The sequence below is a fragment of the Galleria mellonella genome, unplaced genomic scaffold, assembly GCF_026898425.1.
Source record: "Galleria mellonella isolate WM207_F2 unplaced genomic scaffold, CSIRO_AGI_GalMel_v1 utg74, whole genome shotgun sequence".
Classification (NCBI taxonomy): domain Eukaryota; kingdom Metazoa; phylum Arthropoda; class Insecta; order Lepidoptera; family Pyralidae; genus Galleria; species Galleria mellonella.
The window spans coordinates 1,186,900-1,210,291 of record NW_026442147.1 but is presented as its reverse complement, the minus strand read 5'-3'; the positions used below and the strand labels follow the sequence as shown (position 1 = coordinate 1,210,291).

Sequence of the window (23,392 nt, the reverse complement as noted above, 5' to 3'; positions counted from 1 at the left end):
CATAATACAAGTCACCTATTAATTTTTTGATGAAATTATATAGCTGAGAATTAGAATTTTTACTTAAGTCTCGATACCAAATAAATGTCATGATATTCATTTACTATCTGTTAACTTGTTTGTGTTGTACTTTATTTATAAGTAATATAAGAGAAGATAGCATTAAGGTAATATGAATAAAAATATCATTTGTATATAAAACTTTATTCAATATCCATAACTAATATTAACATCACATATAACTTACAAAACTTTATTAATTTATTATATAAAGATACATTTAAGGCAATGAATTTACTAAAATATAATTATAATGAGTTATATCATAATTTTGCTAATCTATAACATAGGCCGAAATAAAGTTAAGATTGAGATATTTTGCTCTATTAAAAGGAACTTTCTTGAAGTCCAAGATTAGAGGTAGTTTAATAGCTAAAGGTAGTTTTGGCGCCAAATGGTATATAATAATATGGAACATAATTTGATTTTCATTTAATGCATTATAAAATTTTCTCATAATTGAATTTGATAGTAACATGCAATATTCATACAGCTAATGCTCCTTTAAATTTTATTTACTTTATAAATTGATATACTGTGTTCAGTGTAGAAAAAACATTTCATTTATTTCAATCAATAATTCATAAATGATAATTAATATAATATAAAACCCCATTAATAATAATTGACAAGCAATATTGTTAGCATAATAATATATATGATGCTAAAACACCTTCTCCAGTATAATTATTGCCCGTTTAACATTCGACTCGTAATGGGATCTTCTTTTCCTTAAGCCATGGTAACAGCTTACAGACTAGATACAATATACTATGACTATACTAAATCTTATTGAAATAACGCAGCTTTCTCTTTAAACATTTGCCTCCGTAAGGCCTTCTCTTCGGCTTCCCTTCTTTTCTCTTCTTGTTCCTGGATGATCTCGTCGTGAAACTTGTTTGATTTAGAGAGTTCTTCGATTTTTGCTTCGAAGAAATTTTTAGCTCCATTGACGCCTACTTCTTCCACGTTTATCTCAGTAAGTCGCGCAAGTGCTTCGAGACCTGAATGTGACTCGAGTTCTCCAGCACGTGCTTTCCTGAAAAAAATTTAGACAAACATAAATATCGAGTAGTCATAAATGCATAAAACCGATCAGAACAATACAAACATCATCTCAATTTATTTTATTTATTTAATTTTTTACCGCTGCATTACAAATAAATGTTTGGTACAAAAGGTGGACTTAATACTATATAACAGTCTCTCCCAGTTAACCTTTGATAAAACAGAAATGTAATTTTGCGGTGAAAAATAGAAACTTCAATAACTAGGTACTTAAAATATTTTATTATTTAATAAAATTGTAATATTTTGTTGCGGTTTTGGCGGAAAATTGTAATATTTTGTTGGTACCTGTAAATAAGTAAAAATTCTCTAAAGCTAATTTTATTGTCTCCATCCTCGTCTACTTCAGCGATCATAGCTTTAAGACCAAGATGTGTCTGTGGTGCACCAAGTCGTTCCATCATGCGTTTCACTTCCGTTAAGTCCAAAAAACCATCGCGACCCTCGTCAAATCTGTAGATGAAAAAAATATTAAATTAGAAATAATACTTAAATGGCCTCATTTTTTTAAGCAGGGTACCCATGTGTTACAAGAACTGCATGAGTAAGTCAATTCTTAGAACACCTAAATTGGATTCGTGGATAATTTTCTAATTTTAATCCCGCTAAGAATAGAGCTAAAGATAGTGTTTTGAACTCGGTGGGATCCAGTTTAGAAAATTTTACGTGAAACAGTTCAATTTACTTTAGGATAACTGACTACGAAATAGACAAAAAAGGTCTCTAGCGAAGTTATAGAACTGCATAAAATATGTATACAGGCGTTTCAGGAGGAAGAAACTGCTCTGAACAGTACGGACTCATGTTATGGGAATAATCCCAGTATTCTGTGATAATCCCTATTGGTAACGGACGTTGCGATGGTATGGTATGGATGCTATATAATAAAGTAGTGGATGGACATATTGTTAAAGAGTTTTTCAGAACACAGTATACATTACACGCTATCATATTGATTTGATATATGAAAAATATTACGTTAGAATTACTATAATAGTGTTCATTCCAGAATGAAAGGTTCATAAAGAAGTATATGATATTTAGTAAAAAGACAGTTGGCGCTGTACCTACATATCGAAACCGATATCATGCCACGGAATTCCTAATAGTACTAGCTACCGTTGCAATTCGTAATAATGGAAAGAAGGACCGTTACGCATTATGAGAGTTCCTTTGTTGTTTTGTACAGTGAATGTTAATTTTCAATATGTCACACTTTCACCTACTTACCTACTGTAAGTATATACATAAGAATACTACTAATGTAAAATAAAACGTGTATAATTTGGTGTTTATATACCTTTAGGTGTTATCACGAGTATTAAGTTACAAATTTTTATTTACAACATCGTCCGCGGTATTGAAACATATTGGTTGACCAAGATAAAAAATAATGTCTTTGTCCATGTCAAACAGATATTGATTTTACACCAATTTGAACCAATTAGTACTAATAAATAATTAAAACAAATAAACTCGTATTTACATGTATAGTTTGTTATATTTAACCAAAACAAAACGTTTTGCACAGCGGATAGATCTTATAATTAAATAAAAAATATTAAAGTTATATTTTTATTTATTCATTAAAAATAATAACAACATTATAACAGCAAACACCAAATCAATGTTATAAATCTAGTGTGCTAACATACAAAGTTATAATAAATATATTTAACCCGAATCTAGATATTTCTGAGCCGCTTCTAATGTCTTTGGTAGGCTACTACTAAATATATTAATGATGCTTATAATATTATTTAATAAACTTACTGCGTGAGTTAAGGGAGTGTGCTGAAGTAGGTTAGTTCTTACTATATAATAAAGCCGTATGAAAAAAATGACTTAATTTACTTAAATACGTACTAAATCAATCTTAGAAGTAAATTTTGCTGTTAACCATATCAAGTAGCGAGTTTATAGTACAAGGACGGTTAGTTTATTTATAGAAAATAATATAGCTAAGTACATATGAATATAATGTTTCTACAAGTCCTAATTACCGTAACGAACTAAGAACTCGTACTAGATCGCAAGAAGACTCATTTATATGCGACATGCGTTACATCTACCTAACCACTTTGTCGTACTTACTCATATTTCGACAGTCTGTCTGTATGTAAATCGCTAAAATAAGCACAGTTCATGAACATCTGATTTCATTTTTACCAAATTTAATATTGCAATACTATATGTCACTATAGCCTGAAACAGCCCAAATAAAATGAAAATTTATGGCGTGCACCTTTATTTATATAGACAATAGCCGTATAATGGGAAAAAATAAAAGTTTAAATCCAATATAAATAATATATCTGCTTGCATATTATTAACGATATATCTGTTTTTTATTTAAGATGTTTTTGTTTAAGTCGATGAATTTTGTTGATTAACTTGTGGGCTGTCTTAGCAGTATCAAGGTTTTCAAATAAGGAAAAACGCATTGAAACCAAGCTAAATCTGGGATACTACTCTTGAATTTTTGACAAACCAACATACCTATCTACTTGTTATCTAATAAAGGTGTATTGTATATTTGAATTTAAGATATTTATACTATTTTCATCTCCATTAGTTATCATTTTTTTCATCCACACTAATGTTATAAAAAGGTATTGATTGTTTATTTGTATTGGATAAACTCTAAAAATACTTAACCGAATTTAAAAATCTATTCACCTATAGAAAGCTACATTATCAACTAGTGACATAAGCTATATATTATTTCCGAAAATAAATGCCTATCTACTCGTGCGAAGCACGGGCCGAATTACTATTTAAGTATAATATACCAAAAGATCATAGGGTTGATATACCTGAAAAAGGTAAAATCACTTAAGAATTAAAAATAGACGATCAATTGCCCTTAATCTATAATTATTCAAGTTAAAAATGGTATTGTTTCTAGCGAGAGTTGTCAAGGTTATACAAGGCAAGCTTGTTAGCCTAGCAAAGAATGAAAGTAAACCTGTGTATTATAAAGAAACTAGCCTTCATATAGAGCACGCCGTCGAATATTAAAAAAGTACCTAAATTTTCTCTGCTTATTTTTTAATTTCGCGCAATTTTTTTCTACTATGATATGAAATATGAAGTGAAAATAGAATTGTACCCCCACCTGCGCTGTTGGTATTTACTGACGGTATAACAGTGAGAGATTTTTATTATTAATTCACATGCATGGAGGTCGACTTTATAGGGTGCATTGCTAGCAATGGGGCCATAATCCCCATTACTAACATTCCCTCTCCCTTGTATGTAAATAATTAATGATCACAGTCGTCTCTCATCTTATTTTTTGGCTTGGAAATCGGTTTCAATTACCGAAATATATTTGTTCTATGACCAAAGCTTCGAATTAGTACACATATTACTAACTTATTAATCAATAATAAATATTTACCTAAGATGGAAAGAGACTCATTCCGACCCCTCATTATTTGCTTATTGCGAATTCCGTTAATACGCTCACACGACCCAGATTTACCCAGTCACCTTTCATCCAAATGTTATATCATAAAAAATGATCTGGCTGACATAAAATATTTAAGTGAACGGATTAACCACAGTAAGTATACGTAATATGTTACTATTAGAAATATAAAAATACTGATATACGCATACCTCCAGCAATACTTCATTATTCCATACTTAATTATCAACAAAATCCTACTCTAAGAAAGAAGTTAAAAAGTTCTCTCATATAACATATTGTGAAAATTAAGGTTCTTCACTTGATCATTTCTGACTTATATCTTTATCATAATGGACCTAAAATAAAGATACAAAGACCTACATATGAAGTTTTATATTATATAATCATTAAATTTAATCGTAACGCGGAAATAAACTATCAATTGCAAAAAAATATCAAAATCATTTCAAAATTCGAAATCAGAGCTTCCTGCTTTTTAAAGTCACCTAAAAAGTATGTAATATTGACGAAAATACCTAATCTTCAGTTTGTTTATTATGATGTTATGGATGAGATACACTAGTCGGTAACTAACCCCATCTGACGGGGGGGAAAAGGATTGTTAGTAATGGAGACTAAAAATCCCATTGCTAGCAATATACCTAACCAGATCGACCTCCACGCGGTTCCCCCTGGAAACTATCATGATTAATTCCTGATGAATTCATCATGATAAGCGAACTGGCCTGTTATTATCATCGATCGCCCTTTACTGGTGCTCCGCCAGCGTATTCCATTAGCGCAGGCGGAGTTACCAATCCATTTTCATCCAACAAAAAAAAAACCCCATCTGACGTCGCTGACGTCTTATTCAGTTAGGTATTTACAGGCACATTAACCTTACTGTATCTGTTATTTTTTTCTATGGAACAATAGGCGTTCCTGAATACAAAAATCAAGTGCTTACATAATATTATCTATTTATACTGATTTCTCATTTTTAATACATATTACTCTATAATTATTATAATACTTGCTTATGTCAAACAAATTCATTTTAGAGTGTAGAAATACGTTTGATTATTTTCCTTTATTTGAAAGATCTACAATAAAGTAAAAGGAAATTTTGCTACTTTATCTAGATAATAAATAGAAAATATTTGATTGGTTTTACCAATTACTATTTATTATCCAAATAATAGAAGGTGTCAATTAAAAATGGGGAAATGCATGTTACTGGTACGTTGGGCATGTGGAAGATAAGTAGCATAAAACAAATAATACAATTCGAAAGTGGAAATATATAAAACACAGGGACAAATGACTAAAACTAACCTATATTGATCAGATAGACCAAATGTTATCCGAGAATGAAGTCAAGAGTTTCTGAAATCGGAATATTAGACGAGTATAAGTAAATGAATCTGGAAATCTGTGTAAGGACTATATCTTTTAGCCATTTGGCTCTGAGTCCTCTTTTTGAAGTGGGTTCCTAATGCCGGATTCATTAATCCATCCATTATCTTTAAGTCACTGCTAATAGTCACGTCCGGGGGGAAAGGGATTATTAGTGATGAAGACTGAGAATCCCATTGCTAGCAATATACCCAACCAGGTCGACCTTCTCGCGGTTCCCCCTGGAAACTATCATGGTTGATTCCTGATGAATTCATCATGATGGGCTAACTGGCCTGTTTTCATTCTCATCTATCACCCTTCACTGGTGCTCCGCCAGCGTATCCCGTTAGCGTCGGCGGAGTTACCATTCCATTTTCACCCATCAAAAAAAAAAATATATATATATATATATATATAATAATATATATATATATATATATATATATATATATATATATATATATATATATAAAAATACCTAGATAATAATCATTTAATTAATTTCAAAAATATAATAGGTATAAGTGGGGATATAGCTTCAAATATATGAAACCATTATTTCATATACCAACATTATCTAAATATTGCTATATTTAGACAAAAGTTTTATGTATTTACCCACTTAAATATTATTCATTGCGTAACGAAAGAGGAAACTAAGTGTTAATCACCCATTACATTGGTACTCACTCAATGACTAATAACATCTATGCCTATTGAATGATATTTATACTATTTATGGAGTTATACATATTATTACTAATATTTACAACAGTAATAAAGGCAATATTTTTATTTCCTGTACAGATTTTTTTTTGTTTGTAATGTAATCTCTTCTAACCAGCTTTTGCGGTTTCGCAGACGCAATTAAGTATTCGAGGTGGGTATATCTTTTAAATAGTTAATAAAAACCCTATGTAATAACAATAAAAATTTTTTTATGATAAAACCCCGATATATTATTGCTTAGTATAAAATCTAAAAAGAAAAGTTCATTTCCAAATTATCCAAGTAAGAATGAAACCCGACACTTAGTTTATCTATACTAAGTAACGGCTTACCACTATAAGGAGATCGTAAATTTTTGTAAAATATACTTCATTTAATGAAATTATGGTACAGAAAGTACTGTTGTTTGGGTGCCTCTGTTCCATTCGTGTTTCTACCGGGAAGCAGTTATTTGCATGACTGTGTTTCGGTTTGAAAGCTTGGATATGGCAGTGAATTTACAGGGTACAGAGAAATAACACCTTAGTCCTCGGGAATGGTAACGCATGGGGGGAATCATGGGCGAAACAGTATTTTTTGTTATGTCCATGGTACTGCTCATGTCTAAAGGCGACGGTTACCACTTTCCATCAGATGGGCCGTTAACTTGTTTGCTATTCTAAGTTGCATAAAAAAAAAAACTGTAAAATTCACCATTACTGCTAAAACAGTTTATGAAAAACATATTTTTATAAGTATATGTTAATTTTAATAATTAATTTCATTAAGTACTTTATGTAAAAGTGAGGAAAAGAGTCAATAGATAAAATAACATATAACTCGTATATTGAGTCATATAGTGTAAAAATAGCTTAATTTAACATCGTTTTTAATAAGCTACATTAGAAGTGAATAAGAAGTAAATTTGAATATAATATTTACTTCTAATAATGATTCCAATTATTATTAAAGAAATCAAAGAAGTGAAATTTGTCTCTTGATCCGTCAACGCCCCATGGAAAGCACCAGCGCCCACTGGAGGGTGGTGACGCTCCATTGGGAATCTATAAACTAACATTTACAATAGACTCATTTGACCTAGTATCTAAATTTGTTGTTTGATGTCAAATCGATAGTTGACGTGGTAGCATGATGACCCAATATAAAGACAATGTATTCGAATCAACTGTAAGTTCCCAAGAAAACAGGGTCAGTGGCAATAAACCGGCGTGACCTAATATTTAGTGTTTACTATCCGCGCTAGCCCAATTCTATTCAGCTTGCTTTTGGTTTTACTTCCCTCCATAAATCAAATGGTTAGAAGCAATTAAATGTGACACCATTCCATTTAATAATTTTGCAGACTCTAGTGTCTATTTCAATTAACTAATGTTATCAATTTTTTTCTAATATATTCGCTAAGCTGTTACTTATTATGACTTCATTCAAATGTACACATGAGAACTAATAGTACCTACATGTTTAGCGTATAGTTTAGAATATCCCCTAAATTGTATTTCATTAAATTTATAATTGTATACGAGTATATCGACCAATTATAAGAATTTAACAAAAATGTTTTAAAAATATATGAATTAATTATGTAATAACAAGCAAAAATACCAATTATTCATAGACATAAATCCTTTTTATATTAAAATATTATTTTATGTTAAAAATAAGTACCTATACCGAAAACACACGCATATGACGATTTAATTTTAGAAACTAATATCTAATATAAAACTAATAGTTATATCTATGTCATAATTTGAAGAAAATGATCTACGAGATATTGGTAAGTCTAATACTACCTATAGGGGGGGAATGGGATTGTTAGTAATGGAGAATAAGAATCCCATTGCTAGCAATATACCCAACCAGGTCGATCTCCTCGCGGTTCCCCTTGGAAACTATCATGGTTAATTCCTGATGAATTCATCATGATGGGCTAACTGGCCTGTTTTCATTCTCATCGATCACCCTTCACTGGTGCTCCGCCAGCGTATCCCGTTAGCGCAGGCAGAGTTACCAATCCATTTTCATCCATCAAAAAAAAAATACTACCTATAAAAGTAGTACATACACATAATGGTTATGGTTCTTCTTACTCAATTAGATTAGTGAAAACTATTGGCATATATAAGATTATATATGCCAATAGTTTTCACTAGGGAATATTTATATTTGCATGCATATATTTTCCATTAGGGAATATTTATATTTGTTAGGTGAAAATATTATATTACAGTGCATCTTACATAAAGAAACAAGATTATTAGTGATTTGTATTTTTCAAATTTTCTGTAGTTAATTGATTAAACTCAAGTAACATGAGAAAATTGGTAGGTACATTTTGATACTATCATAATAGTTAAGTTATATAAATACTTACTCAAACATAATTATTCAACTTTTGAACCTACAGCCGTTTGGTATGCACGTAACTATTAAAACATATTGACCCACAAACTCATTCGGTACTTACATACAAAAATCAATAGCTAAATCCATTTATAAATAAATTAAGAAAGATGAGATGTGTTACACAACGATTACTCGTGGAATTTATTTATTTTACTCGATAGTTTACTCTTACATACTTATTTGTTTTCAATTATTCGAAAGATGACTAGATGTACCATGCCTATAATATAATAATTTATATTTATAATTATACTAATATTTACGCCCAATTTCGTTCACGTAACTGGGATTCATACCTATATTAATTGACAGATAGAGTCATTAAATCATCAATAGGTAATAAACAAACTGACTTCCACGTTTATAATCATAAAAATTTAAGAATTTTAATAATTTATGATTTAAGTATTATGTGAAAACATAGAAATCTTTATCATTATTAAATTTACAGGGGACAAATGTCACTTTCCATTTCCTAATAGCTGACTGTTATGTTATTTACTAGCTATTCCTCACGACTTTGTCTAACTGCTTCAATGTATAAATAATCCTATGTGTAAAGTTAAGATATAACTTATCCATGTACCAAATTTCATTCAAATCCGTTTAACCGTTTAAGCATTGTTGTTGTTATTGTAACAGCTGTTAACTGTCCACTGGTGAATATAGACTCTCCAATAAGGTTTTGCCAGTAGTTGTCACGCTTGGCAAGTGGGTTGGCAACCGCAGTTTGTTTTTTTGTGATGTTTTAAGAGGGACCACCCCTCCACCATAAGCGCCCTTAGTCACTTCTTACGACACCCACGGGAAAAGAAGAGGTAGCCTATTTTATGCCAGGGCCTACACTGCAAGTTTAAGCATTATTGAGTAACAAACATAAATTTTTATAAACTACAGTAGTACTCGTAGGATAAAGTAGGAAGTAGAATAACATTTAACTGAAGGGGGAGGGGAAGAATTGTTAGTAACGGGGTCTAACAGCCCCATTACTAGCAATATACCCTTTCAGATCGACTTCCAGGTTCCCCCTGGAAACTATCGTGAATAATTATTGTTAAATTCGTCACGATGGGCCAACTGATCTACTTTCATCTTCACATATAATCGTTTACTGGTGGCATGCTGGCGTATACCAATAGCGCAGACGGGGTTACCATTAAAAAAAAACATTTAATCCACTTATCTACAATGTCTTAAACATCTAATAAACAAGTTTACAGCAAGAAATCGAAATCGTTAGCATCCTGTGAAGGTAGTGTTCTAAATTCAACATTTTCACCAAAGTACACATGGGTTGAAAAACTACATTGTCCCTTATTTAAGGGGATGAATTTTGAGAAAACGGTTAAAAAAATATATTTTTTAATACAAACTTCCACCCCTATTTTTGGGGCCGAAATTCGAAATATCCTTTCTTTACTTGTGTTGGTCGTAAAAGGAATTTATTGTCTAATTTTGGTATTTCTAACTTTAATAGTTTAGTCAATCGGAACATTTTACTTTAACCCTTTTTTTTAACATACTTAGGGATTGAATTCACATTTAGGGCCTAAATTATTAAATATATTATTTTTATTTAAGAGCATATTTCAAGTATCTATGGGCTATAAGAAATAATTCCGTACAAAGAGTAGAAGACCCTTATATTTAAACTCTTGAGGGCCGAATTTTGAAAAATCAAAATTGCGTAATTCTTACGTTAATAGTTTCGACTATGCGTTAATGTATCAGTCAGGGTATTTCTCTTTATAGTATAGAATAGATTTCAAGTTGTATAAAATAACTGACGGACAGCGTAATTATGATCTGCTTATATCTATATATAAAAAATACCGTAACAATAAGTCACAATAGTGTTAAACTGCATCACCCACGTTACCCCTTATGTATTGCTGCATCTGAGGATTAACGTGTTTTGCGTTTACCGTCAGAAATTGTATTGGCTATTTCCATGCTGAAACGTATTCGCTCACACTCAGGCTCAGGTCATATCGAAAATAGATTTATGTAATATTATTCGTAAAATACACATCTACTTCGGTTAAATTTTAGCACCACTTTAATACAATATGAAATAAATGTAACATAAGACTATTCAATTAGGATTTTTCGACTACTTGCTTCTTTGTGTAATAGAATACAGAGGTTAATTTCTATTAAATAATTATTTATTATAGAGAAATGTACTATATTTCATTTTAATACTGTAATAAAATAATAAGAAAGAAAATATATTAAACTACATCGTTGAAAACACGGACACTGTACGACTATTGTGAAGTAATGCGCGTCAACACAACCATCGTAATATAATTTTACTTATCTATATTAATAAATTAAAACAGCTTGCCTATAAATTAATATTTTATATTTTTACTTCCGTCTTTCCTTTACTTAAATGCTTGTTAAAATGTTAATAAATATACAGAAATATTCTTCATTTATTATTCTTTATTTATTATTGTGATGTCACTATAAGGAATAATTTATTTACATTTTATGTATAATTTATATTATACATAAAATATTAGAATTAATGAATAACTAGTCGTTTAATGATACTTTATAGAAGACGGGTATTTTTTATTATGATCTTCCTATCGTTACCTTCCTTCTTATGTCCTTACGTCAATTATTTAATTGAGGTCGGCGTCATATATTTTCCTCTTCCATTCATCTCTATCCGCAGTTATTTTCACATTCACTCGTATTCTGGTTATATCATCTTTCACACATTACAACCATATCACTTTAGGTATTCCTCCTTTATAGTCATCTATATTCATACAATACTACAGTAATACAATTTTTATTTATGCAAAGATTTTGTGAAATTTTGTTTGTGTGCAATATGTTGCATTTGTGCAACAAGCATCTTACCTGTGAAGCGTACAAACATTGTTTAAAAAAATTATTTAAGCCTACAGTTATATATAAGTAGCTAATTTTATATCATCTTTATCATTAACAAAACAATCGGTATAAACTATTTAACATGACATAATTATATAACAAACAAATAACGAATATAATTATATTATAGAAGTATGTAGTAAGTACTTATCTACTGGCTACCGATAACGTTTTCGGCAACTGAAAATCAACTCAAATAAAGATAAAGCTGATAATTCATATACTAGAATAACTAGGCCAGTTCTATATGTTATCCTTATTGGTGAAAATTAAAGTAACTAAATAAGTTTATATTGTATCATCAAACCAAAATACAGATTTTAATTTTTTTTTTTTTTGGAATTTGTCATATTGATTGATCCTGGCATATTAGACTTCAAAAGTTCATTTAATGCTAACGAAATGGCATACAAAATGTTACATATAAGATTCTCGTAAAGCAACTAAAATTATTTAAAAAAACAAATAGGTACTACATACTAAACTATTTTTATTAGGAAGTATAGGTATACCTATATGTAATCGATAAAGAACTTCTCACGTATTAGAAGGGAACTACAAACATATACAATGTATTCACAGCTATATTGAGTACTGGTAACGTACAAACAACTGCACCTAAGTATACTATTGCAGAGATTGCAACCACAGAATACTTACTTGCAACATTCCCACAATGGCTATTTGCCACGAATGAAATAAGACGCTTTCCCAACTAAATGAAACTATTGTACGTAAATAATTAGCCGGAAGTTTATATTAGGTATTTACATTTTTTTTTATATATAGGTAATAAGAACTCGTTGTTTTTTTTTACTATTTTATACTAGCTGTTCTCGCAAATACCTTCCTAGACTTACATCATAATTGTAAAACACAAGCTTGCATTTTTCTGCATTTGATGTACAAAATTAAAATCTATTTTCTAATGTTTTTAGTAAATAATATTTATTGCTATATTAATTATTATAATGTATAATGTTACAGCGTCAAATATTCGTAATGTGTAGGTATCATTCTTTGTGAGGAACAATAAAAAGTTTATCTTTTATTTATTCATTCACCAATTCCAAGTTTATGGAGTCTTACGTTTATAAATGCTCAAAACACTTTGTTTACCCATCTAAATCGAATAATTGTTACTTTAGACATTAATAAACAATTATGATATTACTGGGCGAGCCATAAGTCACGCCACAACCCATCTCTAGGGCAAACGCACCATCACGAATGTCTCTACGGAGAATGATAAATACGAATAATGAAAAACATAATTTAGAATCAATTCCACAAGGAAAATGTCATATTAAGTATTAAAATTGTAATTTACTAGCAATCCGACCAGGCTTCGCTTGTGTAGATAGAATTTTCAAAAATAATACAAAGCCTTTGTTACTCTTGTGTACTTATAATGTAGCTTAGGTGAAAGAAATTTTAAAATTAGTTCAGTAGTTTTTTTTTTTATTTATCTATTAAAAACAAACAAACAATCAAATCTTTTCTCTTTGTAATATTATTATAGATATTAATAAACGTTCACATTTACAAGTAGTAATATAATTACGTTCAAAATACTTCACTACTATTAATAGTTCATGAAACAGATTAGGTTAAAACTACCTTTTGCGCTGCGACTTCGTACCTTTGGATTTTGAAAGTATAAAATCTAGTGAAATAAACTACTTCTAGTTATCTGATGATAAAACATACATAATCAACCTTCTGGAACACAACTCTGAAAACCACATCCAATTTGGTGCAATAATACACACAGAGCGTATAGCTTTTAATGTAATACTATTAATTAAATACTATTAATATTTACCTAATTCTAAATAGTTATGAGCATATATAGCTTACAAGTCATTATCTTTATCATGAAATAATTAAATATTTTTTTTATGTCTTCGATAAAGAATAATGACTGGTGTTATTGCTCAATATTTTACTTTATACAAAATATTTAAGAAAATTATACCAACATACAGAAGTTATTGTGTCTTGTCAGTGAGTAATCGAATGGAAGCAAAAGTAAAGGTGTTTACAATAATATTTTGATGTGCAGTTTGAATCTCGTTTTTTGTATGAGTCAGTCGCGTGCGTAATGTAGGGATGGCAATTTTTTTTACGGTATATTACAGTATTTTTCTAGCCAGCACTTAAAAATTATAGTAAATATATCCAAAAATATATTTATATATATTTAATTAAATGAAATGAAAACTTATAAAATATGTCGACCTCTCAAAAACAATGGAACGACAAATGCTTTGAAAAAAACCTCTTTCGCTTCTTCCAAATCAATCTTTTCATACACACTCGACGGTTACGTGTATTTTACAAGATTGATATCGCCTATTTAGTCGAAGAAGCGAAACTGACATATAAATCTCTTTGTAATTCTTTCCATTGTCTTCTGCCTAACCAACGCAATGGGAGACAGGCGTGACAGATATATATTTTTATTATTCATGTATGTATGTATGTAATTAAATGAAAACTTTATAAAATATGTTTACATACTTATCTCTCATGCTTGCCTCAGAAACAATGGAACGCCAAATGCTTTGATTCAAACAAACCTCTTTCGCTTCTTCCACATTCATCAATCTTTTCATACACACTCGCCGGTTACGGGTACTTTTAATTTGACCCTTCTTAAGCACATCGCCTATTTAGTCGACATACGTCCGTCTAGAGCGGCCACATACTGACATCTCCATTCTTGCTCGATAAATCTCTTTTGTAATTCTTCTTTCATCCATCCTCTCCAAATGGCCAAACCAACGCAACATTCCTTTTTCGTTTTTGTCACTACATCGTCTTTCAGTCTACACTTCTTTCTAATCACACTGTTTCTTACTCTATATTTTAATCTAGAATAAGAATAAAATATGTTTATACTACTAATTTATTGTTTCTATAAAAATATATTTTTATTATTCATGTATTATAGTAAAATAAAATATGTATACACATACGTATACAAGTTTTCAGTATTAAATTTTTATCAATGTTTAATTTTATAATTTTTATTATTTGTAAAAATTTTACATATAGATTCTTAAATGTATATGTGATTAATTCATTAACCATTCATTTAGTGGAGAATACGTATGTACTTAAATACATAGTACATTCACAATACATAGTATACAAGTATATCTGGTGCCTATACTATAAAATATTATAGTACACCAATGAATAAAATAATATAGTACGACTGACAACCCTAGCGGTATGTTTAATGCTTTGGTGTATAATGTTTACGTTTACGAGGTAATCTACGGAGGTAGGTTTATTCACATTTGCCTACTGGTCTGAAGTTTTCGGTTCCGTTTATACTTTTTAAATACATCCTGATTACAGAATTCAGAATTTTAAATTTAATTACTCTTGTCCGTATTTCGTCAATAACCAGTTATAAATTAATTAAGACGATTTGCTAATAGCTGACTATTAGGAAACTGTGTTAATTTTAATGTAATATGTGTTAATTTATTTTAATGTAAATAGCTACTGATGTATTCGTTGTTATTTTTTAATGAACGATATTGGAATGGTAACCATGTCTGCGCTATACGCTAGAAGGCATCCGTAAGAGACGATAGATGAGGACGAAAGCAGATCAATTGGCCCATCATGACGAAATCATCGACGTTGTCAATATCCAACGTCTTTTTTCTTTCGAAATGAAAGTGTATCGATAAATTTGTTTGTCACTTGTGTAGGTTAATTATATTGTAACGAAGTAATCTACATCTGTTTGACTTCATTTTTAATCAGAACACTTAATAATTATTTATTATTAGATAATATATATAAAAGAGGATGATGGTTGACTGACTGACCCACATATCAATGCACAACCGAAACCGCTGAATCTAGAATCTAAAATGTTAAAATCAACCGCTGCTTTCAAAATCCAAGGGTACGAAATCGCGTGCAAAAGCTAGTCTTATATATAAAACAATTGATAACAAACTGCAATTTTTTTTAAATCGTCTTAAATCGTCTTAAAAATTACCTATGTGTATACGTATATGTAGACACTATATTTTACCTAGACCCAGATCTTAGACTAGTAGAAAGATTTAAATGAAGTTAGTGTTGTCTTATTGTTAGTTGCTCTGAAAATAAATAACTAAGACATAGTAAGTGTGTGTTTCAATTATTTTCTGCATCATTAATTATGTATATTTTACGTATCATTAAGTACATTTTTTTCATATTATACGTTAAAAATCTATAGATATGTACATCCTACCATCCGCCATATACTTCGTATTCCTATATTTAAATACACTAAATGTATAAAATAGATAAGAGGATTTATTCGTTTGAATTCTCATTTAATTGAACATAAGAGACTCGATTGTTCAATCCAGATTTGTCTTAAACCAGTTCCATTCAGTCAATAATAAAAATAACATTCGAATATGAATAAAGTCACATCAAGAGATCCCACAATGTTGAAACTGCCCATCTGCAGAACCACACTGTATCAACAAAACTGTGATATAATGACTATTAAAATATATAATAAAATACCAAAATCAATAAGAGAACTACCAGTAAGTCACTTTAAATTACGGTTAAAAAAATGGTTACTGGAAATTTTATTTAATAAATGACTTTTATAAAAAACAAATGAATGTTTTTTTATGTAAATGTCTAATTAATTTGTATTGTATGACATTTGTTATATTATTGACTTGTTATGTATTTGTTTTTGTTTAGTTTGTATTTGTATTGTTTAGTCTGCTACCACTAGTATGTGTGTTTCAATTATTTTCTGCCAATATTTATGGATTTTTTTTTTATCCTATTTTAGGCTATTAATATACGTAAGCCACTAAATTATAATACTAAATTTGCATGCCTTTAGATAAGGCGAAATGTGTAGATCTATTATATTTAAGACCATTATTATTACCACATTTCTAACAAATAAATAAATTATTATTATTATTATTATTAAAAAAGATATACCCAACTTACTTTCAAAGAAGCATGCTCAATTATTTTATAAATTTTAATTAATAATACAACATATAAGACAATTTTTAAAATTATTATAAGTATTGTCTTTTGAGTCTATTATTTCTATTATTGTCTAAAAATGGTAAAAATAGTATAAATATACATTGTTTAACATCCTTATTAATTATTGTCTTTACATGATATTGAATTTGTAATATCTTATCTCAATTCAATTATTACGTATCAGATACAAACAATTCCTAGATAATGGTTATATTCTAATTGTAACAACAACCACTTGGTGAATTGTAAATGAAATCAAATAAAAATGGACAATGGAAATATTTATTTGGAGATATTGGATAAGTAATATGTCTGAGTATCCTAAAGGATATCCTTTCAAAATCATTTTAGTTTGACTCCAATTTACGTTTAAATATAGAACCTGGGTCCACTCTTTCTACGTTCCAGTCATATTGCCTAAAAACTTAATCTTCAGGGTGATAACCACGGACGTTGTATAACGTACTATGTACTGTAATGACTGATTGACTGGTCTTTAGTACCAAAACAAACAAAATAGTCATAATACTTTTTATTATTAAATATGAATTTAAAGGCCGGCATCGCACAAGCCACTTCTCTCGTGTTGCAGGTGTTCATGGACGATGGTAGCCGCTTTCTACTAGGTGCACCGTCTGCTTGTTTGTCTCTCTAATAATAAAACAAAAGAGTATATAGACAATATTATTGTCGTGTTTGTCACTGTCCATTCTTTTCCTACGGGTGTGGTAAGAGACGACTAAGGGAATTTAATGTACGAGGATAGCAGCGTCCCTCTTAAAAATCTGACTGCGATTGCCAGCCTGTCTGCCAAGCTTGGCAAATAATAGCAAAACTCCCTTTATAGGGGAGGCCTATATTACGCAATAAACTGTTAACGGCTGATATTGTCAATATAAAATATAATAATATATATGTCTTTTCCAAATGATTCATAGACAATAAGTTGTTTAACGTAGTTTACCCATTATGTCATGTAATTAATCTCATATAGGCACTTAAATACATGAATCATTTGTATAATGTATTGATTGTGTATTTACATCCGTATTTGCTCCCGTAGTTTGTCCATTTAAACTATAAAAAAAAAATTAAACCCGAGTCTGAGGAACAAACAAATACATAAAGTATCCTGTGTTCTAAATTACGATATAATTGTACTAAATTTTATTCAAATCCGTTCAATATTTTTTGCGTTAAAGAGTAACAAACATCCAACTATCCATTCTTATAAATTTTCGCATTTATAATATTAATAAGATAAATAACATTATCTAGTAGAACGTGAATAATTATATTTCACTAGTTGTTATCCCCAATTTTGTCTATGTATTCGGGACAAATTGACAGATCAGGATAAAATGTCGCAAATAAAAAATTATTCCTTATAAAAATACCTAACTATGTTACTCGTAGCATACACCGACATATTGCACTAAGCGAGCATTGATTTTCTCGTTTCCTATCGCAAGCAGACTGCCTGCAGTGCACTACTTCTGGCGCCAAATACCTACATGATATTGAAATGAATACATGTACTTAATTTATGAAAATGTTGGTTTGAAATAAAAAAATAATAATTTAATTCGTTTACGATCTTTACGTTACGATTACATCTCCTTTTTATTTTTTATTTTTACTAATTTTCCTATTACTTTAAATATAAATTGCTCACTTTAGCTACCACAGGTTTTCCAGGTGTATTCATTCATTAGACTAACTGACCTGTCCTTTTCGTTCTCACCGAACATCCCTCACTGGTGCCTCGCTAGCGTATACTGTTTACCATTTCATTGTCATCCATTAAAAAAATTAAATAAAGGGAAATGTTTATGTTGTCGCATGTTCATTTTAATGAAAAGTGTATGCGACAAAATAAACATAGACTAAGAGCAAATATAAATAAATATTTATATTTGCTCTTAGTCTGTTTCAATAAAACTTAATGAACATGTAAGCAAAGGAATAATTGACGCGACTGGAGCAAAGACAGTCAGTCTGCAGATGTTCAAAAGCAGTACATATGAAACATCGATTAATTGAATGAATACTGCGATTTATTAAAAATTTCATTTAGAAAGTTTATCTATATGTGTTTCTAATAATAATATTAGCAATTTTTTCGTAAATTTCTATTGAAACAAACTATAATAAGATATGACTTCTTTATATTTCTATAAAAGAGTAGTATCTATTCATTTATTCAAATAAGGAAAATATTTTTAATCAAAAACAAATAATATGTCGCCATTAATTATTGTATGTCATTGTACATATTTATGTCTTAAAGAAATCAATAAAGAAATAACATCTGTCAGCTTGTTTTTTTATCCAATACAAAGAGATTGTTTAGCTTTAAGGTCGTCTTACATATGCCTACTTATTTTTTCACTGTTATTTATGTTACTAATAATGTTTTACTAATTAATAAAATCTACTACCTAAATACGTATTAATATTGCTGTTTCTTTTATTCTGAGACATCGTAATTACATACATGAGGGTGCGTATGTGTCACTGACGGGACAGCATCGAATTTGTCTCGCATCTGCTGCCGGATTTCCTCTCAATAAGGACCTTTGCCCGATTTGTGTTCTGTAGAAAGTTATCACACGTCCATTGTCATATCAGCAGGATGCTGAATAATATTGACGTTCATTGCTGTTTTAAATTGATTCCTATTAATATTTGTCTTCTCATTACGCCTTATGTGTAATTCACGCGATGTCTTTGCTAATTCTGAAGCTATTTTATATTTAATAGGGTATATTCCCGTATTCGACCTATATAATTTTGTCGTGATGGAGGTCGTCATTTTCATACTTTTTATTATAAATATACCAAAAAAGAATAACGATACTAATTACCTATATATTTACTTATTTCTGTGCTTATTCAAACATACTTTGTTAAATAAATAAATAAAAATTAAAAAAAAATATTTGGCAGTAATATAAAAAAAAAATGGTTTATTCACTTTTACACTTTATCTGAGTAGTAAGTCTCTCATTTTCGTGTATAATATAATATATCCACTTTGTTCAAATAATATAAGTCCACTTTGTACAAATGTCCTATAATAAAGAATAAATATACATACATATATATAATACATATTGTATATAAACACGGAAAATATAATATGTATATAAAAATCCATATTATATGTTGCCATAGAAAATGTCACGTCCTCCAATACCAAGGGTTACGATGCAAGAAACAGTAAAGAAAAAAAATATGCGAAGATATAATAAGCATTTTTTATATTTTTGTCAGGAACGAACAAACCTAATTTAAACATGTGTAGCTCAATAATAATTAAAATGGTGGGACTCTAATAGTACCAAAGTCCAATGTCGATCAACTTTGCAATATAATAAAATACAAAGGTACGTGTGTTAAGTAAGTAAATAAACATTTATGCACACCCAGGACATAGGTATACGTTTTGTATTACGAGAATTGAGTAGGTAGGTCCAGTCAATATAATAATTTACACCCAATGTCACCAAAGGTTCACATTGTGTTGTTTACCCACATACACCTACAGCCAACTGAATGTAAATTAACACCTGGTTTGTAAATTGGTCACAAGGGTTAGTAATGACTCACTTTTGACTTGACATATATACTTTAGTCAACTTTTATAAGTAAACTACATTCGTAAAGTTAGATGACTCACTTTGTTGTATTAATATGAGAATTATTGTTATTCTAGCTTATCTGTGATTAATTTCCGTTCGTTTTATTAGTCGGTTAACCTAATATTTTTCCTTTATTTTTGTAATTTCATAAAAATTGTAATTTTCAAGCAAGTAATTAAACAGTTATCAGTAAGTGAATCTTAATATAACTACGTCACAGATGTCAATAAAATTTATTGATTATTTATTTAAATTATTCAAATAATAAGTATAGTCGTTTCTTGTTAATATTACTATTAATTTGGAACATTTTTTGTTTCGTACTGACCACCACCACTTGCCGTCATAATGATTCAACATATCGTCATAAAATTTAGCATACTTAGATACATATAATATTTACTTGACATAGAGAAGGATATGGACTACTTTTCTCCTATTAATATATATGTCTCGATCATCTTTTTTTTATACAACTTAGATGTCTGGATATCGTTTGGATGAATACAGTAGATATTTTACTATAAAAAGGCCTAACTTATTCCTACATAAATAAGTAAGAAATATATTACTGCAAATAATTTTATGATGGAGTATATTCAGAGAGTAATGAATTTAGAATACCTAGTAGGTACAGAAGTTATTCAGAAAAAATTGTCTCCAATATACACATTTCATTGTTCTGGCGATATATTTACGATCCAGCACATGTTTATTGAATTATTCAGGTATTTAACATATAACCAATGATATTATTTAGATTGATTGTAGAAAATATACTTTTATAGGCTCATTAGTTCCTCACTAATTTATTACAATCAATAAGAACAAAATGCTATAATAGGTATGAACTAAGAATGTTTACATAGGTATTCATCTGTCTTTATTAAACGGAATGGAAGAAAACTGTTTCATTAACTTTTTAATAACATCTAGGTATATTATTTCCAACAATAAAAGGATAAGGTTCTTTATTAGCCTTTGTTTCTATGGATATCATACGCTTAGTCTTCGCCAATTTTAAATAGATTTTTATAACTTTGTCTTCATTATTTAATAATTTTGTCTCGGATGATCTCATTCTTTTATAGAAAATAAATTATAAACAAAAATAATTATCTGTGGGAAAAGGATTGATACTAATAGGAATTAGCTAACTCATTGCTAGGCTACATACCCTGTTAGGTTAGGTTAGGTTTCCAGGGAAAGCTGGCTGGAGACAATCTCCAGCCAGCTTTCCCTGGAAACTTTTTGTCACGATAAAGCAGTTAGACTTGACTTTATTTTCCTAACATCCCTGCCACAATAAACCAAATGTGCAAACAAGGTATCTATTCTATTGACATCCATTCAAAAGAAATGATAATTATTTACCTATCTATGATGAGTGAGAGCTCATTGAACGGAATAAAAAATATTAATTAGAAAAGTATAAGCAAACTATACAAGTATCGTGTGAATTATAAATTAACGTCATATTATGTAAATGAAAGTAACGTTCAAGTAAATTATTCTCGTAACTCTGTAAGCATATCGTGTCTCCTATTCATTTTTGTCTCCCACGACGATCCGCAGCGATGTCATTTCACCTAATAAATTCCATCTAGTTATGTTATAATATTACGTTATTTTACGTTTTAGCAATGACTTTACTAATTTGTTGAACTTTCACTAATATACGGCTACCCGCGTTTAACGAATTATGCTAATCATGATTTGTTTTCGCAATCTTATTTACATTAAGATATTTACACAAATTATCATCAAATTTTAAATATTTTCCTACTAATTAAAATGTAAGGTTTATAATTAACAGATTTATAGCGAAATAATATTTAAATATTTTAATTTCATTCAATTAATATTATACTGATACTAATCATGTTATTGCGTATTGTAGATAAGTATACAAACATTTATATCATTCTTATATTATATTTTCCATAGGAAGGTTATATTATCAATGAAATTAAATTTATCAATATTATCTATCATTAAACGTTATTTATTTTCTTAATATAAATAACACTATAACTTTATGGAGCTGCGTCTGATACAATTCACTTACTTGTTAAAGGTCACCTCGTATTGTTTTATTTCCTTTCTGGAGAACTCATGAAATTCTGTGTAGACGTTAACGAATTTGTATTTAGGTTTGATCTCGAGCCCTTCTTCGAGTTTCTCGTTTATTTCTTGCCTCCTTGACAGGATACCACTAAGTTCATCTGTGGCCGCCATCGTGAAGATTTACGCGGGAATTTAATGTATTTCTCCGAATGCAATCTGTGACCGACACCGCGAGAGGCAACACGCGCTACGACCTTTGCGATACTGGAAGTGCGGCCGGTTCGCAGCCGCCAGCCACTCAGTGCCTTCGCACTCCGCGCGCACTCCCTCGCGGCCGCGCCGTAATCACGTCGCGGGGGACGCAGCGATGAATCGACGTAAATAATAATATAATATGTAGGTGCCGCGCACGTAATCTTGCCGCAATGTCACAGAGAACCCCGCCGTGCCAGACTTCAGATTTGGAAGAAAATAGTCTAATCTAAACATAGCATTATGCTCCAATTACATATTTTATGACAAAGATTCTTCAGTAACATTCATAAAATTAAAATTTTTGGTCACTGTGTATGCCCTCTACTTCTCAGATATATCAGAGTAGAAAAATCAAAAATATACCTAATAGTTATTGATAGTTATAAAATTG

The 23,392-nt window shown here is 29.9% G+C and overlaps 1 protein-coding gene across 1 annotated transcript; it reads right to left on the bottom strand.

Annotated features, from left to right (window-relative positions):
• Nucleotides 1-188: 188 nt before the first annotated feature.
• Nucleotides 189-23,071, bottom strand: LOC113516119 (EF-hand domain-containing protein D2 homolog). Its single transcript, XM_026900491.3, has 3 exons — nucleotides 22,748-23,071; nucleotides 1,417-1,581; nucleotides 189-1,099 (listed from the first exon to the last, which is right to left on the bottom strand). Exons 1-3 carry the CDS (start codon nucleotides 22,915-22,917, stop codon nucleotides 850-852), a joined length of 585 nt encoding a protein of 194 aa, XP_026756292.1. The 5' UTR covers nucleotides 22,918-23,071; the 3' UTR covers nucleotides 189-849.
• Nucleotides 23,072-23,392: the final 321 nt, after the last annotated feature.

Bases quoted from the DNA above. Each gene is read 5' to 3' on its own strand.
- LOC113516119 (XM_026900491.3), bottom strand. From the start codon at position 22,917: ATGGCGGCCACAGATGAACTTAGTGGTATCCTGTCAAGGAGGCAAGAA. The intron at 1,582-22,747 runs GTAAGTGAATTG...TTTCATCTACAG, and splicing joins TACGAGGTGACCTTTAACAA to ATTTGACGAGGGTCGCGATG. The intron at 1,100-1,416 runs GTACCAACAAAA...AATTTTTTTCAG, and splicing joins GAATTTTTACTTATTTACAG to GAAAGCACGTGCTGGAGAAC.